Genomic DNA, 19,437 nt, shown 5'->3' with positions numbered 1-19,437 from the left:
TTTTTTTGGATAAAATAAGGGAGATTTATAACCATTTTTATTACTGTGTTTGTGTCCCATTGGGGAGGTTTCCCTTCACTTCCTGTGCCAAAAAAGTAAGGACGGGAATCTCTGGTTGTCACCAGGGCCACCAGAACTTGTGTCTTCATTGGAAGATTTCTCTTCTCTTACTGTTCTGCGGACACCAAAACATTTTGGATTTTTTTCTTTCACTTTCACTTTTAGTGATAATGGTAAACAAGACATGTAGAGAGGATGAATCTCCATTAAAAGGGGCACTAACAGGTGCAAAAAATGACAGACGTTCTCCCTCTCCGATTCCAATCAAAAACGAAAATAAAAGTTTTGCCTTTAGTTATATTTTAGGGGATATTTATGAATAAAGTAAAAAATCATTCAAACTTTTTGAGACCCACTCACTTCTTCTCTAGCTATATATTTTGGAAAATTGTTCCTCAACCAGGGTGCCATGTGGGTTCCCCTGTTGCCTTAATCACAGGAACCAATTTGCTCTGGATCAGTATCATTAGTTGATATGGTGCAGCCCGGCCACTGGCATCATAATAACCAATGATGCTCTTGAATCAGGACACACATAACTCAGATTCAGGGAAGGCGATATATAAGGCCATCTCTAGCATTCAGGAGAAGATGAAAGTCTATCTCCTCCAGATCTCCTCCACCTCCTGCTGTATGCTGGAGCCAAAAGGTAGAGCTCTGATATGAAGATGGGACAGTGGTGATTGGGGGGGGGGGGGGACTCCTTGATGGAGGGACTGTGTGATTGAGGGGATCTGCCATGGGAGGGCTCTATTGTGGAGAAATTCTGATTTGATGGGGGACTCTGATGTGATAGTGGGCTTCTGATGTGAAGTTAATTTCATCACAGGTGTCTGAATTTTCTTAGGCTCAGGTCTCCCATTGAGAAGTAACATTTATGTTGTTTTTTTTTTACATTTTAGGCTGATTTTGCATACTTTTAAAGTTCTTTACATGCACATGGTCATGCTAATGCACACTGTGCAAGCATGTTCTGCAGAGTAGAAAGCCTACTCTGAACAGCAAAGAACAGCCACTGATTAAGTGGATAAATGTGAACAGGAACTGGCCCTAGAGAAGCTCCAGGAGCTCAGCAGCACTGAGATGCAATAAATGAAAAAAAAGAACGAACATGGTATTTTTAGTTTACAAAACATCAATGGCTTATGATAGACAGTGATTTAAAAAAAACGAAATGCTATTCAGTTTGAGTTTACTTGAAATTCTAAACTGAGTCAAGAAGAACAGGATAAATTCCATGTAGTTGTAAAATGTACGATCTGCAGGTCTCTTTTGCATACTGCTTTTGCCTCATTAGCTTCACAAATGCCATAAGCCAAGTGGCTGCGACTATATACTAATGCAAGCAGAGAATATTTCTACTACTTTTATGTATAAAGGTATCATTGGACTTGTTTAAACCCTTCATTTGAAAAACCTCTCATACAGTATATGCTTTTTGTCACAGAAAAGCATCTGCTGCCATTATGTGTTTAGTTTGTAAAAAGCAAGCCAACCAGCAATCATTTTGCTTTCAACGGTATACAAAGTTTGTAAGTTTATTTTCATGCAAAGCATTGCGATGGTGTATCATACTTTTTCTCAATTCTACACAGTTAACACAGTTGTCTTAATAAATGTCAGTGACATTCAGAATCTTTTCTCTTACAGCCATTTCGTAGAGTGACGTTTTCTGTTGTGAGTCAACCTCAGGACCCTCACCAGGGGTCATTGCAGAGTTGCTATGACAGCGGACTGGAAGAATCGGAAACACCGAGTAGTAAGAGTTCATCTGGACCACGACTGGGTGCCCTACCCCTCCCAGAAGACAACTATGAGCGAACTACGCCGGATGGCAGTGTTGGTGAGGCAGAGCATATGGAAAATGGTAGGGACAAACACATACACATATACTCTAGGCAAGCAGTTGAAACCAAATAAAACTAATTAAAAATACACTTTATATATATATATATATATATATATATATATATATATATATATATATATATATATATATATAGAAACAAATGTGCTCATTAAGCATGGCCTGATCGTTGCAAGCAGTAGTTGAATCTTTCATATTGTTTCCATCTATCAGTCTATGTAAGGCCACACCTACGTATAAGCAGACTAGACTGGGACTCGCTTTGGAAAGCAGCAAATCTTATGCTTTCAAACAAGAGGAGACCTGGATTTTTCAAAATTATAGACCACTATTTAGAGAATAAGAGAATATAACAGAGGGGAATGAAACGTTGTGTCAGGATTCCAAATCCATTCATAGAGAAATCTCAGTTGCACAACCTTGTAGCAGTAGGACCATAAAGACAAGGGTGCTAAAATGACTATGATGGACAGTGCCATCAATATCAATCTAGCATATGTTATATGTCTTCAACAATCCCAGTTGCCTATGTGAAGCAATTTTTATGAAAAAAAAATAAATAAATAAATATATATATATTTCAAAAGAGAGTGCAACACTCATGGGTCTTGAGTGGTGAACACACAGTGAAGATTTTATTTCAACGTTTCAGCGAGCTTGACTTCCCAACCCATCCTTGTGTCTTGTCGCAATGTAAAAATAAAATATTCACTGTGCGTTCACCTCTCAAGACACGTGAGTGTCACTCTCTCTTTTGAACTATATGCACTGCAGGCTTTGCTGCACACCTGGGCCCAATTTATCTCCAATATGTGTGCAGTTTTTATATATATATATATATATATATATATATATATATATATATATATATATATATATATATATATATATGTATATATATATATATATATATATATATATATATATATATATATATGTATATATATATATATATATAATACAATCCAGAAGAGATGTGGCTTACCGCTCTTTGTATGTACCAACATCCCTACAGGTCATTTAACTAGAACACTTTTTGAGTATATGGGGCTTTTTTAGGCACAAATGTCAACAACAATTATGTTTACAAAAGTGTATTATTGCAAAGATAAAATCATTAGTATAGTGTGTCCATGAGGAAAGCCAGGTAAATATAAAAATATTCCAGCTTGTGGACCAGGAGAACACTCCTACTGGGACCGGTACGGCTGGTCTCTGGTCTGGACCCTGGTTTGTTCTTCATATGAATTTACCTTTGCACTGTTTTATGCATATCTATGTCCCCTGGGTCCCTGTGTGAATTCCTTGACTCATACTTCTGTTCAGGCATTCTCCAGGTCCACAAGATGGAACATTTTGTAACTTTCCCTGGCTGAGAAGTACATAGTTCTCTCATGTGATATATGAGTATTCTTATGCCTTTGGTGAAGACTCATTCAAAGCACATTGGGCATTCTCCATGGATATAACCATAATTGGTGAACCATGTTTAATATGGAGAACTTCTGAATGAAGGGAGAGTAATACTTCTGTTCATATCAGCCAGTATTTTTTACTGATGTTTTGGTTTGATCTCTGTAACAATAAAATATTTACCTTTTTATATATAATTATATTATGACATTTGAGCCTAAAAAGTCCCCATATACCTAAACAAATATTGTGTCTGGTTATATGATTTTGTATAGGTGACATTTTGAAGCCACTAAATTGACTACTTCATCAGATAAATGTGATCATCCATCTTGTCTGATGAATGAGTCTATTTAGTGGCCCCCAATTGTAGCTTATGTATTAACACTAAAATTACTTCAGACAAGCAACTAGATGTGCTGATGATGCACTACATTACTCAAAATTGTAATCTAATTACCTGGTTTAATATTTCAGCAACTAAGAATTGTAGCACTGTGTTGCCCATGAATTGTGGTGGAGAAGGAATACAGATTTACTAATCTCTATTAGTCAGTGCTTGATTGACTTGTACATTTCACTGCAATAATTCTTGTATTATTTTATTCCATCTAAATGTACATGTAAATCACATTTACATTGCCTTTAATTGTTGTATAATTAATTTTTGCATGATGCTGGCATTCTGAGATGTATATGTATTGTGGTGTAATTTTAAATGGTTTACACCTATGGTGTTGTTGTAAATTGGTAGGTTTTTGTGCACCGAACCAGCTTTTATGGTGTATGGCTTCTTGTAATAAAATGCTGCTATATTGAGAGCTTGTTCATCAGCCTTGTAATTCAAAGGGAGCTCATACTGCCTCAATAAATATATGGATATGGACATTTCATAATACTAGTCAATATACTTTGTGGTCACATTTTATTAAGTGTTTGTAAGAAATGCATATGTTTGCTTTTCCTTACCATCAGAGATATGGCCCCTCAGAAAGCAATAATGTCAGGAAGATGTTCCCTTTACAAAGAGAAATAGGAAGGTCAGACTGTAGATGGAAGTCAGTATTAGAAAAAGAAGGCCAGCAATGAAGAGTTTTTTAAGTGGCTTATACTGAGGGAGAACTTACGGATGTAGTTGAAGGTTGTCATGGTAAATGAGTACTTTGAATGGACTGCAATGCCGTGTTACATTGGAGAGTCATGAGAACAGCCTTGAAGCTAAAAAGAAAAGGTGCTTGACAGATAAAGATGGAAAGGACATTCCACAGACATGGGTCCGGCTGAGAGATACAAGAGATCCTTATGCCGAGTGCAGCAGGTAGATAAATGTATGTCTCATAAAAGGGAATGCAGGGTCTGAACTTTATTTATTGGGAAGTATCATATGATTATACTTTGTACTGTGAATATAGTTCCTGATGTCATATGTCAAGTGTGGGCAGACTCAGTGGTCCACTTGGTCTTTTTTTGCCATCACTTTTCTATATGTACTGCATGATAAACAACATGTCCTCCACAAACACACAAAGCCAGTACATTTGAAAAAAAAAAAAACAATTTACTTTACTTAAATAAACTAGTGACAGGATTAAAATCGAATTACACCTTCCTATGCATTTGCAGCAGAAGATGGTACCATTTTAGCCTCTATTTAGATCTGCAGTTGCCATGGTGTTGAACATGTAAACAGTTATGACAGCAGCCTTTTGATGGATCTGAGAGCTTAAAATGGAACTAAACCCTCCTATTCTTTAGAGCAGGGGTCTCCAAACTATGGCCCTGTTCAGGAACTACAACTCCCATCATGCCTAGTCATGTCTGTGAATGTCAGAGTTTTCCAATGGCTCATAGGGCGTGTAGTTCAACAACAGCTGGAGGGCCATAGTTTAGAGATCCCTGCTTTAGAGCTAAGGAAGCTGCCATCTTAGCCCCTGTTTGATCAGTAGTTGTCATGGTGCTGCACATGTGATCAGTTATGACCACAGCTATTTAATGGCTTGACAGTTCGGTTTAGAGCACAAGCAACCATAACAGTTTACATTTACAGAATGCCTTGTATATAAAGATTTTTGGGAAATAGTTCTGCTTAAATCCCTGTATACACAGGCTGAATGTCATGAAACAACGGCCGGTTATGAAAAGCATTCGGCTCGTGTGTTGATGTCGGTCTGTCTGATAGAAGTTGGTCCTTTGGCTGGCTTCTGTCAGATGTGCATGCTGGAAAACCAACAACTGTCCAATTCCTGATCAGCACTCTCAGCCAATGGCAGAGAGCACTGTTTGGAGTGTTCAGGTCTGAGGCCGTCCCCCTGTCAGAAGACAACAGCTCAGCGGGGGAGATCGCTGAACTAACCTCACTTGGTTTTTTTCATGCAACCCACTTTATTTATTTATTTTTTAACTTTATTCAAAGTGTACAAATTGTGACAATATTTATTTGTCACGATTAATACTGTCACAGTTTGTACAATATTAATGTATTCAGATATATGCGCAGCAGCATGGTGACCTGCAATGCCATCTAGTGTGCCGCAGGAAAATGCAGCCTGTCTGCATTTTTCCACACCACAGACCACACCAGCATTATGGTATGTACAGGCTAATAGAAAGTATTTGTTTTCTATGTGCCCTAGTGGTGACCTACGACCAGTGCAAAAAAAACACATCACGGTATATGTGAAAAAGCCCTAAATTAAAACACTTCAGAAAACAACATTGGTATGTTTCATTAAAGATTTAATAACATTTAGGAAAACATTTTTAACTTGTGTTTTGGGGGGTGAGGAAATGGTTAAATTGGGTTTAATTCTGCTTTAAAGCCCAACTTCCGCAAAACTTCAGCAAAAACTCTTTTCAGTTTTGTATAGAGAGAAAATGGTTTTGAACATCTGTTGTAAATGCTGCTTGTATCTCTGTTGGAGACAGTTCCACTTATTTCCTGTTATGTCTGATGCCTATCACACAGAGAGAATGTGAGGGGAAATCTCACCAGACAGCAAACAAAAAAAAAATTGACATACGCTTGTTAATTTTTCTAGAAGAAAAATGTTTCTCATAGCTGTCCATATTCCCTTTGAAGGACTTCCCCTTACTTCCTGCTTTATCTGACAACTATCTAACTGACAGGAAGTAAAGAGCAATCTACCCAACAGTGACAAAGATACCAAAAAAGTTGACCCTAAACAAACAAACTAAATCAACAAACAAAAAAAGGCTTACATTTCAAAATGGCTATTGTCATTTAATAATTGCTTTCTGGGACCAGTCATTTCAGGTCTAAGATAGGTTCAAAAAGATATCTTCCCTTTACCGTTTTGAATTGCCATTGCACTTTTATACATATACTCAGTTTCTGAACTCCAGCTAATTTTGTACATTCTGGGACTCATTCGAGGTGAACGAGGTAATAAGGCAAAAAGCAAAAATATACTAATCTATAGATATTGTGGCTATTTTAATTTCCTTTTTTAAGGATATTTACAAATGGTGATCTGGCCATCAACACACCCCCTGTATTAGAATGCCCCCACTGTGGTTGAAGGAGCACTGGGGGCAAATTTGGACAGCAACATTGTCAGTATGGGGGGATGGGAGTGTTAGCACTAGTAGATTTATATACACTATCAAATTAAAACCAAACTCTAAAAAATACTTGAATAAGCAGTTACAGCAAGTTTGTTCTTCCTTTTGAAATAAAGGTTTTACATGAATAAATAAAAGCTGATCATTGTAAGCACTAGTGTCAGTGTTAAATGGTTGGCTTCATCCTTCTAACTGATACAATCTGCAAGAGATATTGTTCTTTTGAAAAACAACAGACTTACTGGCTGGATTATGAGGTGAAAATCCAATGCAGCCATCACATCTAAGCCCTTGTACACACGGTCGGAGAATCCGTTGGAATGTGTCCTATCGGACCGTGTGTGTGGTATGCATCGGACTGATTCCGTCGGAATATCCGTCGGACCCAATTTTCCAACTTGTTGGAAATATTTTCCGACAAACTGGTCCGATCGGACATACTCCAATCATGTGTAGAGAATTCTGATCGGACAAAGTGCCACGCATGCTCAGATCAAATTCCTACACCAAAGCTATTGGCTACTAGCCTGAATGTAGTCCCGTCGTAACGAAATAACGTCATCAATTTCTGAACGATCGGATTTTCCGCCAACTTGGTCCGACCGTGTGTATGCAACAGTTTTGGACACAATCCGTCGGACAAAATCCGTCGGACAAAATCCAACGGATTTGGTTGGCAGAATGTCCGACCGTGTGTACAAGGGCTAAGAATAGGTAAACTGCAATATAATACACGTTTCCTTAGAGTGAACATATGTTTACTTTAGCAACCTAATCATATTCAAGAAATGATGGCTAAAATTCTGGCTTTCCATGTTGCATCTGCTTTTCACCTTACTTTATACTTATACTTAGAATAATATCCCATTCACACCAGTGCAAATGGGCATATAAATGGGGTACCTTAACTCAATGCACATTAAAGTGGTTGTAAACCATTACAAACCACTTTGACCTACAGGTAAGCCTAGATTAAGGCTTACCTGTAGGTCCAAGAAATATCTCCTAAACCTATATGGTATTTGTCCGAAAACAGGCACCGCTGTCTACGGCGCATGCACCGTAGACAGCAGCGCGCAGGCGCACTGAGCGCGGCATTCTCATCGACGGAGCTGCCACGCGTGTTGTCTCCCGTGCGCATGCCGAATGACAGCGGCGGAGCTGCGAGACCCCACCAAGAAGATGGATGCGGCGGACTACAGGGGACAGCGGCGACTTCGCTGGCTCCTGTGTCAGGTAAGTGACACATAATGGACTACTATGCGATGCATAGTAGTCCATTATGCTTTGCCTTTGCAGGGAATGAAAGAGGAAGTAAACTCATCAGGGTTTACTTCCTCTTTAACACACTAAATAAACAACAGTGGACTGCCCTGATATTATCCAATGTGAACCCAAGGTTCTATTTGTAGTTTGTATTTTTTAACATATATAAAGTTGATCTTTAATAGGGTTATTGAATCTGTAATAATATTTTATGAAGCTATGACTTATTATTTATGAAACCCTAGCTGGTTGAATATAGTGCTTAGACTGCTGTGTTCAATTATTTAAATTGTACAAAACACATTAAAACATAACATATGGCAAACATAAAATGCAGGAAACATAAAAAAGAAAATTGAATAAGTAGATCTAATACATATAATACTAACAGAGATTATGAGGTTAAAGCAATTATTTTCATTAGATTTTTTACAAATTATACAAAATACACACACATTTAATGTCTACAAAATGGTGATTCACATGTCTGCAGTACATGTCACTGGTCCTTCTACACCTGAATGCCAGATCATTACTAAAGGGGCACACACATCTGGTTGGTACCATAAGTACAAAAAGTAAATTAAACTCAAAGACACAAAATAGTTTACGACTTTAAACAGTGGTGGTGTTTAATAAAGGGGAAACAAATTACACAAATTGACATTTTGTCCATATATATAAATGAAAGGTAACCAAATACCCCTGTATCAAAGCTCAGGTGAACTATTCAAAGAATGACACCAACGAATAATCATTTACCATCACTAGGGAAATTTGGCCATCTGTGCTCTAAAAACGCTAGACTCCACTGGTCTTTGGACTATATTATTAAGTTCGAATTTGGTTGATGGATATAATTAAAAATACACCTCATCCAAAACAGTATTAGAACAAACGAATAGTTTGGGCATAACAAACTTTTCTGGTGCGCAAGGATATTCCATACACTAAATCTTAAAAACAATCTCTTTGATAAGTCCGCCCGGGGGTTAGATATCACATACTGGGGCAAAGGAGTCTTTTTAATGTAATGTCTTTAATATTATTTTAATATTTTAATAAAGAAATTGTTTTAAGGTTCCTAAGATTTTAAGAATATCCTTGGGCACTAGAAAAGTCCATAATGCCCAAATTGTTCCTATGGTCTTTGAACCAGGCCAGGACCCATTATTATTATTAAATGGAACCACACAGACAACACAAAGAAAAGGGACATTAGAGGTGTTCAAACATAAACCCAAGAAAAAAAGAGAGTATGTAACCTCAATGTAAAATTTACAGAAACATTATTAATTCATAGGTTAAAAAACATAAAATATAGTAAGTATAATTCCCATCTCCGAAAAAAAAAAAAACACTAGTTCCTGCTGAGCACTATTTTGACTATGCAAACAATTAAATTATATTTTAATAATCATACATAAAAAAAAATACCAAAAAATATAAAGCTGCGCTAAAACTTATAAACTACAATAATAATATTGTGACATATTAAATTCTAGTATCAAATACTAGACCGTGTATACTATCAAAAATTGTGCAAAAAATCATCAAACTTAAAACACATAAAAAGTCCAAGGGGAAGAGAAGCACAAAGGCATGAATTCAGTCCATTGAAGTGACTCTTTACAAACACCCTTCAGATGTATAGCAGGTGCGTCCAGAAAGAAAGTTTTATCCACCACCTAATTCAGTGAGGCTTACCAGCTGCCAAGATCTCTTTTTAGGGAGATCATACAAGCATGAAACAAAGCGATCGTTCCTGGTCTCTCCAATGGGTTCTGCTGGCGTCTCCAACTCCTATGACTCCTTCTTAAAGCGTCTCACATTCCACCGTAATTGTTAGGTAAAATAAGAAAGAAAGGCTCCCATAGCATAATTCCGTATAAAATTTTAATCCGAACGTAATAAAAAGCAAAACAAACTCACAGATTTCCAGTTGAGTACAAGCGTAAGTAAAATCACGAGCCGGCCGGCTCTCTCCTATTAACACTGCCCGCCCTTCCTGGTCAACGGGGAATGGCGGTGACGTCAGCACGCCGCTCACCCTACGTAGTTTCGTCAAAAATGACTTCTTCCTGGGGTACGGGCGGCGCGCTGATCCACCGCCTTAAATACTCACTGGCAAAGAACGTAACCACCCACTTCCGAGCTCCTGGCTACAGCTCCTAATCAGCCATTTTAAAAAAGGGCAAAAATGATTGTTCGCCCTAATCTTTAAATAATACAAAAATATAAAACCACTCTAGGGAATCAGAAACGAACAGTTTCCCAAATGAGTTCATATCAACTAGTTCAACTATGTCCCCAATTCCGATATATGCAACCAAAAAATGGGAGGACCCATACTCACTCCCCGACCCTGCTCTTCCCTGTGGGCAAGAGACACGTGACTAACAAATCATCAGACTGTTTCATGAATGTAAAAGTTTGTAAAAATATATAGAAATCAGAAGAAAAGGAACATTCTCATATACAAAGCATTATTCTAATTTAGCCTTATATGCAAAGGGCTATTGGAAAAATGATATGCTAAAATATGCCAAATATATCAAAACACCCCCAAGGGAGCTTAGTTGACCCAGTCCCACAAAGGGGATCACTATCCCATGCATTAACATGGGTCACCAACCAGCTAGGGTAAATTTAAAAAAGGATAGTAAAATGTTAATACTATCTCATACCAGCTCATATCATACCCTTGTATGTATGTATGCTTTTATGATCTCCCTAAAAAGAGATCTTGGCAGCTGGTAAGCCTCACTGAATTAGGTGGTGGATAAAACTTTCTTTCTGGGCGCACCTGCTATACATCTGAAGGGTGTTTGTAAAGAGTCACTTCAATGGACTGAATTCATGCCTTTGTGCTTCTCTTCCCCTTGGACTTTTTATGTGTTTTAAGTTTGATGATTTTTTGCACAATTTTTGATAGTATACACGGTCTAGTATTTGATACTAGAATTTAATATGTCACAATATTATTATTGTAGTTTATAAGTTTTAGCGCAGCTTTATATTTTTTGGTTTGTGTTTAGTGTGGGTATCTCACATTGAGCTGCAGCAAGAATTTATATTTATATTGTTATTATTCATATTATCACGTTTAGAGCCTGCCTCACTGGCTTAGGCCTTGTTTTGATTAATCGATTATTTTCTGGACAGCGCTGTTTTCCAAAGATAAAAAAAAATACAACTACAGGGCAATATTTATAACAAAACTGTTGTAGGACCCAAAGCATTTTGCAATGTTTGGTGCTTCCTCAGGAGACCCAATGTAGAAAGGAATGGAGCACAATTAGAATACTACTTCCATAAATCCATAATCAATAAACCAATGACAATGCATAAGAGTTACATACTTATGTTCAACAAAGTAAGCGTGCATGTGGCATCACATTCAGGGGGAAAAATATATTTTTTTAGCAGAAAAACTGTGGTTGACCTAGAAAAATCCACAGACCGGGAGAATAGTGGAAGAGGATTGTGGCTGGCTAGATGGAACTAGACGTGTGCATTCCTTTTCGTCCGAATGCATTTTCGTCCAAATTTCAGGTATTTTTGTTATCGTTTTAACAAACGATAGCGAAAGCTCAGAATCCGACAATATCAATCTGTGTCTATTGAACTTGTATGATAACAGTCCATTCACACAGGGGCAACACGACTTCCAGTGTGACTTTGGGAAGCAACTTGGACACGACTTGAGTGTGAATCACAGCGCGACTTACAACACGACTTTAATGTATAAAAAAAGGCATGGGTTCCCCTTCAAGAGCATACCAGGCCCTTTGGGTCTGGTATGGATATATAGGGGAACCCCACGGCAAAAAAAAAATGGTGTGGGGGTCCCCCTCAAAATTCATACCAGGCCCTTCAGGTCTGGCATGGATTTTAAGAGGAACACCGTGCCAAAAAAATGGAGTGGGGGTCCCCCTCAAAATCCATAATGTACCCTTATCTGAGCATGCAACCTGGCAGGCCACAGGAAATAAGGGGGGGCGAGAGAGCGCCCCCCTGCTGAACCGCACCAGGCCACATGCCCTCAACATTGGGAGGATGCTTTGGGGTCCCCCCAAAGCACCTTGTCCCCATGTTGATGAGGACAAGGGCCTCATCCCTACAACCCTGGCCAGTGGTTGTGGGCGTCTGCGGGTGGGGGGCTTATTGGAATTTGGAAGCCCTCTTTAACAAGGGGACCCCCAGATCCCGGCCTCCCCCTGTGGGAAATGGTAAGGGGGTACAAAATTACCCCTACCATTTCACCAAAAACTGCCTTTGACATGTCCGTTATTAAAGTCTTCTTTCATCTTCATTCTTCTGGTCTTCTTTCTTCTTCTTTTCTTCATCCTTCGGTTTCTTCCTCCATCTTCTTCTTCCTCCGATCCTCTTCTTCCTCCGATCTGCTCCTTCTTGCTCAGGTGTTCTCGTCCAGCATCTTCCTCCACAGCGTCTCTTCTCCATTCTCAGGCCACTCCGCGCAATGGGAGGCTCCCGCTGTGTGATGCTTCTCTTCTTCTGACAGTTCTTATGCAATGTAGGGCAGGGCCACTCGGTGACTCCACCCCCTCTGATGCACGGAACCATGTGTCAGAGGGGGCGGAGTCGCCAGGTGGCCCCGCCCTCCGTTATATAAGAATTGTCAGAGAGAAGAGAAGCGTCACACAGCGGGAGCATCGCATTGCATGGGGCGGCCCGAGAATGAACAAGAGACGCCTTGGAGGAAGATGCCGGACGAGAAAACCGGAGCAAGAAGAAGCAGATCGGAGGAAGAAGAAGATGGAGGAAGAAGATGAAGAAACCGAAGGATGAAGAAAAGAAGAAGGAAGAAGACCAGAAGAAAGAAGATGAAAGAAGACTTTAATAAAGCACTTGTCAAAGACCGTCTCCTGTCATTTTTAACACTTTTGGCATTTTTTTGGTGAAATGGTAGGGGTACTTTTGTACCCCCTTAACATTTCCCACAGGGGGGCTGGGATTTGGGGGTCCCCTTGTTAAAGGAGGCTTCCAGATTCCGATCAGACCCCCGCTCGCAGACCCCCCACAACCATCAACCAGGGTTGTGGGGATGAGGCCCTTGTCCTCATCGACATGGGGACAAGGTGCTTTGGGGGGACCCCAAAGCATCCTCCCAATGTTGAGGGCATGTGGCCTGGTACGGTCCAGGAGGGGGGGCACTCTCTCATCCCCCCTCTTTTCCTGCAGCCTGCCAGGTTGCGTGCTCAGATAAGGGTCTGGTATGGATTTTGAGGGGGACCCCCACGCCATTTTTTTGGGCGCGGGATTCCCCTTAAAATCCATGCCAGACCTGAAGGGCCTGGTATGGATTTCCAGGGGGAACCCCACACCATTTTATTTATTTTTTGTTGGCACGGGGTTCCCCTTAATATCCATACCAGACCCGATGGCATTTTTTTTCTTAATATTTTTTTTTTCTTAATGCTAATGCTAACGTGACCTATGTGCAATGCAAATAGCCTTAAAAAAACCCATAGAAGACTTACAACATTATAATCCTACTATAGCTTGTAGTCAAAATATTCGACCAGGAATGTATGATTGCAGCATCATAAGTGAGTTTCGCTGCTCCGTCGAATCTTCTTTAAACATTCGACAGACACCATAAGCCTTCAATGACAGATTCGACCTTAATGCATTTGGATTTTCGGACGAATGCAATTTTTTTACGAAAAACTAAATAAATAAAAACGAATTTCGGGAGTAACTAAATAAATGTATTTTTCGGATGAAAACAAAATTCCGAAACAAAATATTTCAGTCTGCACATGTCTAGATGGAACCTCTATTTATGAGACCGAGACCTAAAAAAATAAATAAAAAATACTCGCTATAAATGCCGTGGGGCAATAATAATAATGTAATAATGAAAACTTGTTTGTAAATTGGGGGTAAAAGTTATGTGTCTGGATGGGAGACATTATTATTAAATAGATGCAAACATCGGAAGTCCACAGAAGTATTTATAATAATACCTTGATGTGTTTCACGGCCTTACCTATAAGGTCTCATGGGTAAGCAGTAAAGGTGTGAAACGTATCAAGATATTTATGGGATGTTGGCTGTATACTGAAATATTGAAACGCCAGGTACTGAAGGAGCAAAGAAAGCTGCTGCAGGTATGTGCAGGCATATCCTTATTTTTTAGCATTGACTTGGCAAAGAGCAATGATTATGTACAAATGTAAGCTTTCAGTATACTGTTGCCACTTTACTTTGGAACCAAGCATCTCATTATTGCTCATTGTATTTTCCTACGTGTATGTGCATTTAAAAGGGGGAAAAGGTGCAAAGACTGTATCTAGTGGTACTTATTTTCCATGTTAGCAGTAACACATTGGTGTGAATGAAGTCATTTAAAACACATCTACATCTTTCTGGGAAATGTGATATTATAAGGCAAGGAGTGAAATAATTTAAACTGCATTGTTTATTTGATTGTTCCCTTACATGTGATATAAGGCATCTGCATCAGAATCAAAGCATCTAAAGGAGGAACATATTGCATTAGAAACATGAAAGGAACAATCTGTTTGATTGCCATGGACAACAAAACAGCCCTTTGTTTAAACATGCTCAGTTAGCTAGCCTGCACTGTCTCTTGAGGTTGTTTAGTAAGGTAGTGCGTGAAAATTGCTATGGTGATATGTAAAGTTCAGTTAACTATAGCAACCAATCAAATTACAATTTACTGTGATTGGCTCATATAGATGGTGATTACGTCATTTTGACCCATCACCTTTGCACACTCTATTTTATAGAAAAACCATATGCAAATATAAAAAAGACAGTTTTGTCCAGTTTTTAAATTAAAGAAATATTACAATGTGTGTCTAAAAGTTATATTCGGGGTTGTATGTAAATGAATGCAAAAGTGGGTAGAACTCTATAGTAACTCCTCTTCTCCTTCTCGCCTTCTTTCCAGGCAGAAGTAACATGCCATCATTGAGTTTTTTATGAAGGAAAATTAGTGTCAGTGGTCACAGTTGATGGTCTTCCTCTGTGTGGCTTGTCTGCTATGCTAATTTCCCCTACTTTAAACTTCTTCATCCATCTGTGGACATTACTCTTGTCATTGGTGTCATCACAGTAAACATTTTTAACCTTCTGTAGATGTCGCACAACCTGCACCCATCCTTGGTCAGGAGCTCAATGATGGAAAATTTGTTCTACTTTGAATTCATTATGTACCTGCAATGAAAAAGAAGAATTTCAGAGTTACTCTACCAACATGTGAAATTTGAATAGCCTATGTAAGTTAACAAAGAAGTTATGCCCACTTTTGCTTTGCTTCTGGTACAGCCCTTGTATTTACATTAAGGCCCTAAGCAATTTTCCACTTGAAGCTTGTAGCACTAAAACCCCTCCACAAGCCAGATCCCATTAATTTCAATGCCCCCTGTTCACATCTGAGCATTATGTCACCTGAAGCAAAATAAGTATGCCTGCATGGGAATGCACGGACCACCTGTGCATCTCCGTGCTGGCAAACGCGGCACTCGCACAGGTGTGTGCTATAATCCACCCATGTGAAAGAGGTCTAACTATCCAAAACATAACACACCTCAACCTAGTTATGATGCCATCCTGTTTATAAGATAAGACCAATATTAGGTTTAAATTAGTGATACGTTGGTGGTTGTAAATGCATTCCATCCAAAAAAAAACTTCAGTGTGCAGCTCCCCCCTCAGATCCCCCTAATACTTACCTAAGCCCAATTTCGATCCAGTGATGTGCATGAGACCCAAGGCTCTCCCAGGTCTCTTCCTCCTGACTGTATGAGATGCACCAGCAGGAGTCATTGGCTGTTGCTGGTGTCAATTACAGCCCGTGAGGCTGGAGTGGGAGGTGGGACTGAGCTGCTTGGCTCTTGAGCAAGCACACATGAGTTCCTCCACAGCCAGTGGCTTGCTATGGAAGCACTCAGCAAGTGGGAGGGGACCAGAGCACTGGCAGGGGACCCAAGAAGAGGAGGTTCGGGACTGCTTTGTGCAAAACCAATGCACAGAGCAGGTAAGTATGACTTTTTTTTTAACCACTTCAGCCCCAGAAGAATTTACCCCCTTCCTGACCAGGCCAATTTTTGTGATACGGCACTGCGTTGCTTTAACTGACAATTGCGCAGTCATGCAACGTTGTACCCAAACAAAATTGATGTCCTTTTTCCCCAAATTGAGCTTTCTTTTGGTGGTATTTTATTACCTCTGCAGTTTTTATTTTTTGCGCTATAAACAAAAAAAGAGCGACAATTTTGAAAAAAACACAATATTTTGTACTTTTTGCTATAAAAATATGAAAAAAACAAAAAACTAATTTTTTCCTCAGTTTAGGCTGATATGTATTCTTCTGCATATTTTTGGTAAAAAAAAAATCACAATAAGCATATATAGATTGGCTTCTGCAAGAGTTATAGCATCTACAAAATAGGGGATAGATTTGTGGTATTTTTATTACTTGTTTTTTACTAGTAATGACGGTGATCAGCGATATATATATATATATATATATATATATATATATATATATATATATATATATTCTGCATTCAGCATACCCTATATATACAGTGCATTCGGCGGTGTACAGTATCTAATACAGTGCAGGCGGTGTACAAAGTATATAATACAGTGTGTACAGTTTCAAATACACTTCAGGTGGTGTACACGGTGCGGTGCAGTGTGGTGTTAAAAACAAAATACCCTCATATCTGGAAGGCCTCCAAAGAGAGGCAGATGCCCACAGGCCACTAAAAGAGGGCAAGCAGCCTCTGAAATAATATTTAAGGAACTGTTTGTGCGCCCAACAAGAGTAACTGTGAGGAGTTACCGTGTTCTGCCATCACCAACACCTAAGGCCCAATTTTTCAGCAGAGTGTATGTTGGTATCATGGCTGTCATCTTGAGAGCAGCGGCTGTGTCCGTGCAACTGCTGCATTCCAATTGAATAATAAATAAATAAATGGATCTGTCTGCATGGGGATGCATGGAAGTTGGCAAACACGGCCCTCTCATAGGCGTATGCTATATTACACCCATAGGGATGGCCAATGAGTATGCCTTTGTATACATGATCAGTATACCTATTTTTGTGAAGATGATAGTTGACAGCTGTTTCAGTACAGCTGATCAACAATTCATTAATGCTAGAGCTATTATTTTCTCCAGCAGCCTACACATGATGGCCAAACTGTGCACCCACCATCTGCCCGGTGAGAAGACAAACATGTGCAGTGAATGTAGACATCAAACACCCTATTGCTTTGTGTCATTGTCACTTCTGAGCTAAAAAAAAAAAGAAACAAAAAGATAATTTATGACATGATATACAATATTTACAATTGTGGTAAAGCGCTTTTTGTATGCTAGTACAATTTTTGTCTTTGTGTCTCTCTCTTCATGTCCTGGTGCATTACATTAACACACTTGTGTTAATGCACGTTATGTCATGTATTTACCTGTGTTGCATTAAGGCAGTCCATTCAAATGCCAATGCCCCAGAATGGCCAAAAAGACAAACATGCAACCCTTTTTATCAATGCAATGCACCACAACACATGGTAGTATATTGCTGTACATTGTGGTGCAAGGCATTGCACGTGTGACAGAGGTTCTAAAGAAGTTTAAAGTACAGGGGTATGGTAAAAAAAAAAATCAGTTTTGTATCCATTTAAAAATCATTTAAAGTGATATTAAAGTCTTTTTTTTTTCATTAAAAATAACAAACATGTTATACTTACCTGCTCTCTGCAGTGGTTTTGCACAGAGCAGCCCAGATCCGCCTCTTCTCAGGTCCCTTGTCGGCACTCCTGGCCCCTCCCTCCTGCTGAGTGTCCCCACAGCAAGCCAATGGTGCCCCCTGCTGTCTCAGTTAATGAGGAGGGAAAGTCCCGGGCAGCAGAGTCTCTTGTGCAACATTGCTGGATCGAAATGGGGCTCAGGTAAGTATTACAAAAAAGAGACACAAAAAACCTTAAAGGGGTCTTAAAAATTCCTTATTCACAACTAATTGCATACACATATGTAATCTGAAAAGGTGGTCCAGGACTTGGCAGTGCTATCTGTTAGGAGACCATGTATTATTTTTACAAGTGAAATTGCAAATTTTATGTCAGGTAGCACAGTGCAAATGTATTTCTACATGTGTTCTTATTTGTTTGCCTGGAGTTGAGTATAAATAGAGTGAATGTTCTCATGCATTTTGCATTAAAAAAATGATTTTGTTTACATAAGTAATAAGATTGCGCCATTGTGTTTTATCTGACATATGGCATATAATAAGAGCCCAACTCAACTATCATCCATTTCTTTGTGATTTTATTCTTTCATGGCTTATTGGAAAAGTATGTAAAAATATTCAGCACTCTGGAAACTTCACTGCGGGTGTTCAGTTTAATTAAAACCCATCAAGCCACACTACTGTAATACATACCTGGAAATCAACCAAGTTTTAAACAGCTTTGGCAATAAAAGGCTATAGGGTAAAATTTATGATCAGGTCCAAGAGTAATGAGCCATGACATAATATTACCACAAGCATGACAGGCCACATTTAAAGTGCAATCCTATTTAGCAATTCCAAGAATATATATATATATATATATATATATATATATATATGTTTTTTTTCTGCCAAAAGCCTTTATTCTTTTTTTTTTCCTTTAGACATGGCAGCCTGTGAAGCTAAGTGGTTTTCTTATTGTGTTATATAATTCTCTAGCAAGTGGTTTTAATGCAGATAGAGAGATGTGTTACAGTGAATATCCTAATTATTATAGCTTTCTAGAGGTGAACTGCAATGACATAAAGTTCACCGCCACCGGGACCAATTCAAATGCGGGTTCAGGAGTCACAACCCAAATAATGCATAGAGAATGCGCTACGTTTGCAAGTTATAATATATTTAATGGCAGGAGAAAAACACATTGAAGCTGTGAAGATAATGACGTATTGAGCGTTGGAGTTCAATTTCCTGTTCAGGTCACACTTAATAAGATATTAAAAAAATCACTCCTTTCCATACATTTTTCATGAATAGTATAATGTATTCATCGCCAGCTGTACTGTCTAAAATAGCAAAGAAGTTGCGCTATTTTCTGCACGGTATTGATTACACCATGGTCAATTTTTTTCTTTTCAGTGACAATGAAAGTTGATGCCGAAGAATCTCGAAAATGTAATGGAAAGGATTAACTTACTGAAGTTAAACTAATATGGTTTAATATGAAGTCATT

General features: G+C 38.9%; 1 protein-coding gene across 6 annotated transcripts in view; it reads left to right on the top strand.

Annotated features, from left to right (window-relative positions):
- PCDH7 (protocadherin 7) overlaps window positions 1-19,437 on the top strand; it is a 1,090,234-nt gene that overhangs the window by 530,653 nt on the left and 540,144 nt on the right. For 4 of the 6 annotated variants that reach the window (XM_077477667.1, XM_077477668.1, XM_077477665.1 and 1 more), the window contains exon 2: window positions 1,711-1,927. In XM_077477667.1, the coding sequence (XP_077333793.1) occupies window positions 1,711-1,927 (217 nt within the window). The remainder of the gene's footprint in view (window positions 1-1,710; window positions 1,928-19,437) is intronic. The other 2 variants (XM_077477669.1, XM_077477666.1) reach the window with 1 other exon arrangement.

This window comes from Lithobates pipiens, unplaced genomic scaffold, assembly GCF_037356315.1.
Source record: "Lithobates pipiens isolate NorthernLeopardFrog02 unplaced genomic scaffold, aLitPip1_a1.2 Scaffold_13, whole genome shotgun sequence".
Lineage (NCBI taxonomy): Eukaryota > Metazoa > Chordata > Amphibia > Anura > Ranidae > Lithobates > Lithobates pipiens.
The sequence above is the reverse complement of the archived record's forward strand: the minus strand, read 5'-3'. Positions and strand labels throughout refer to the sequence as shown.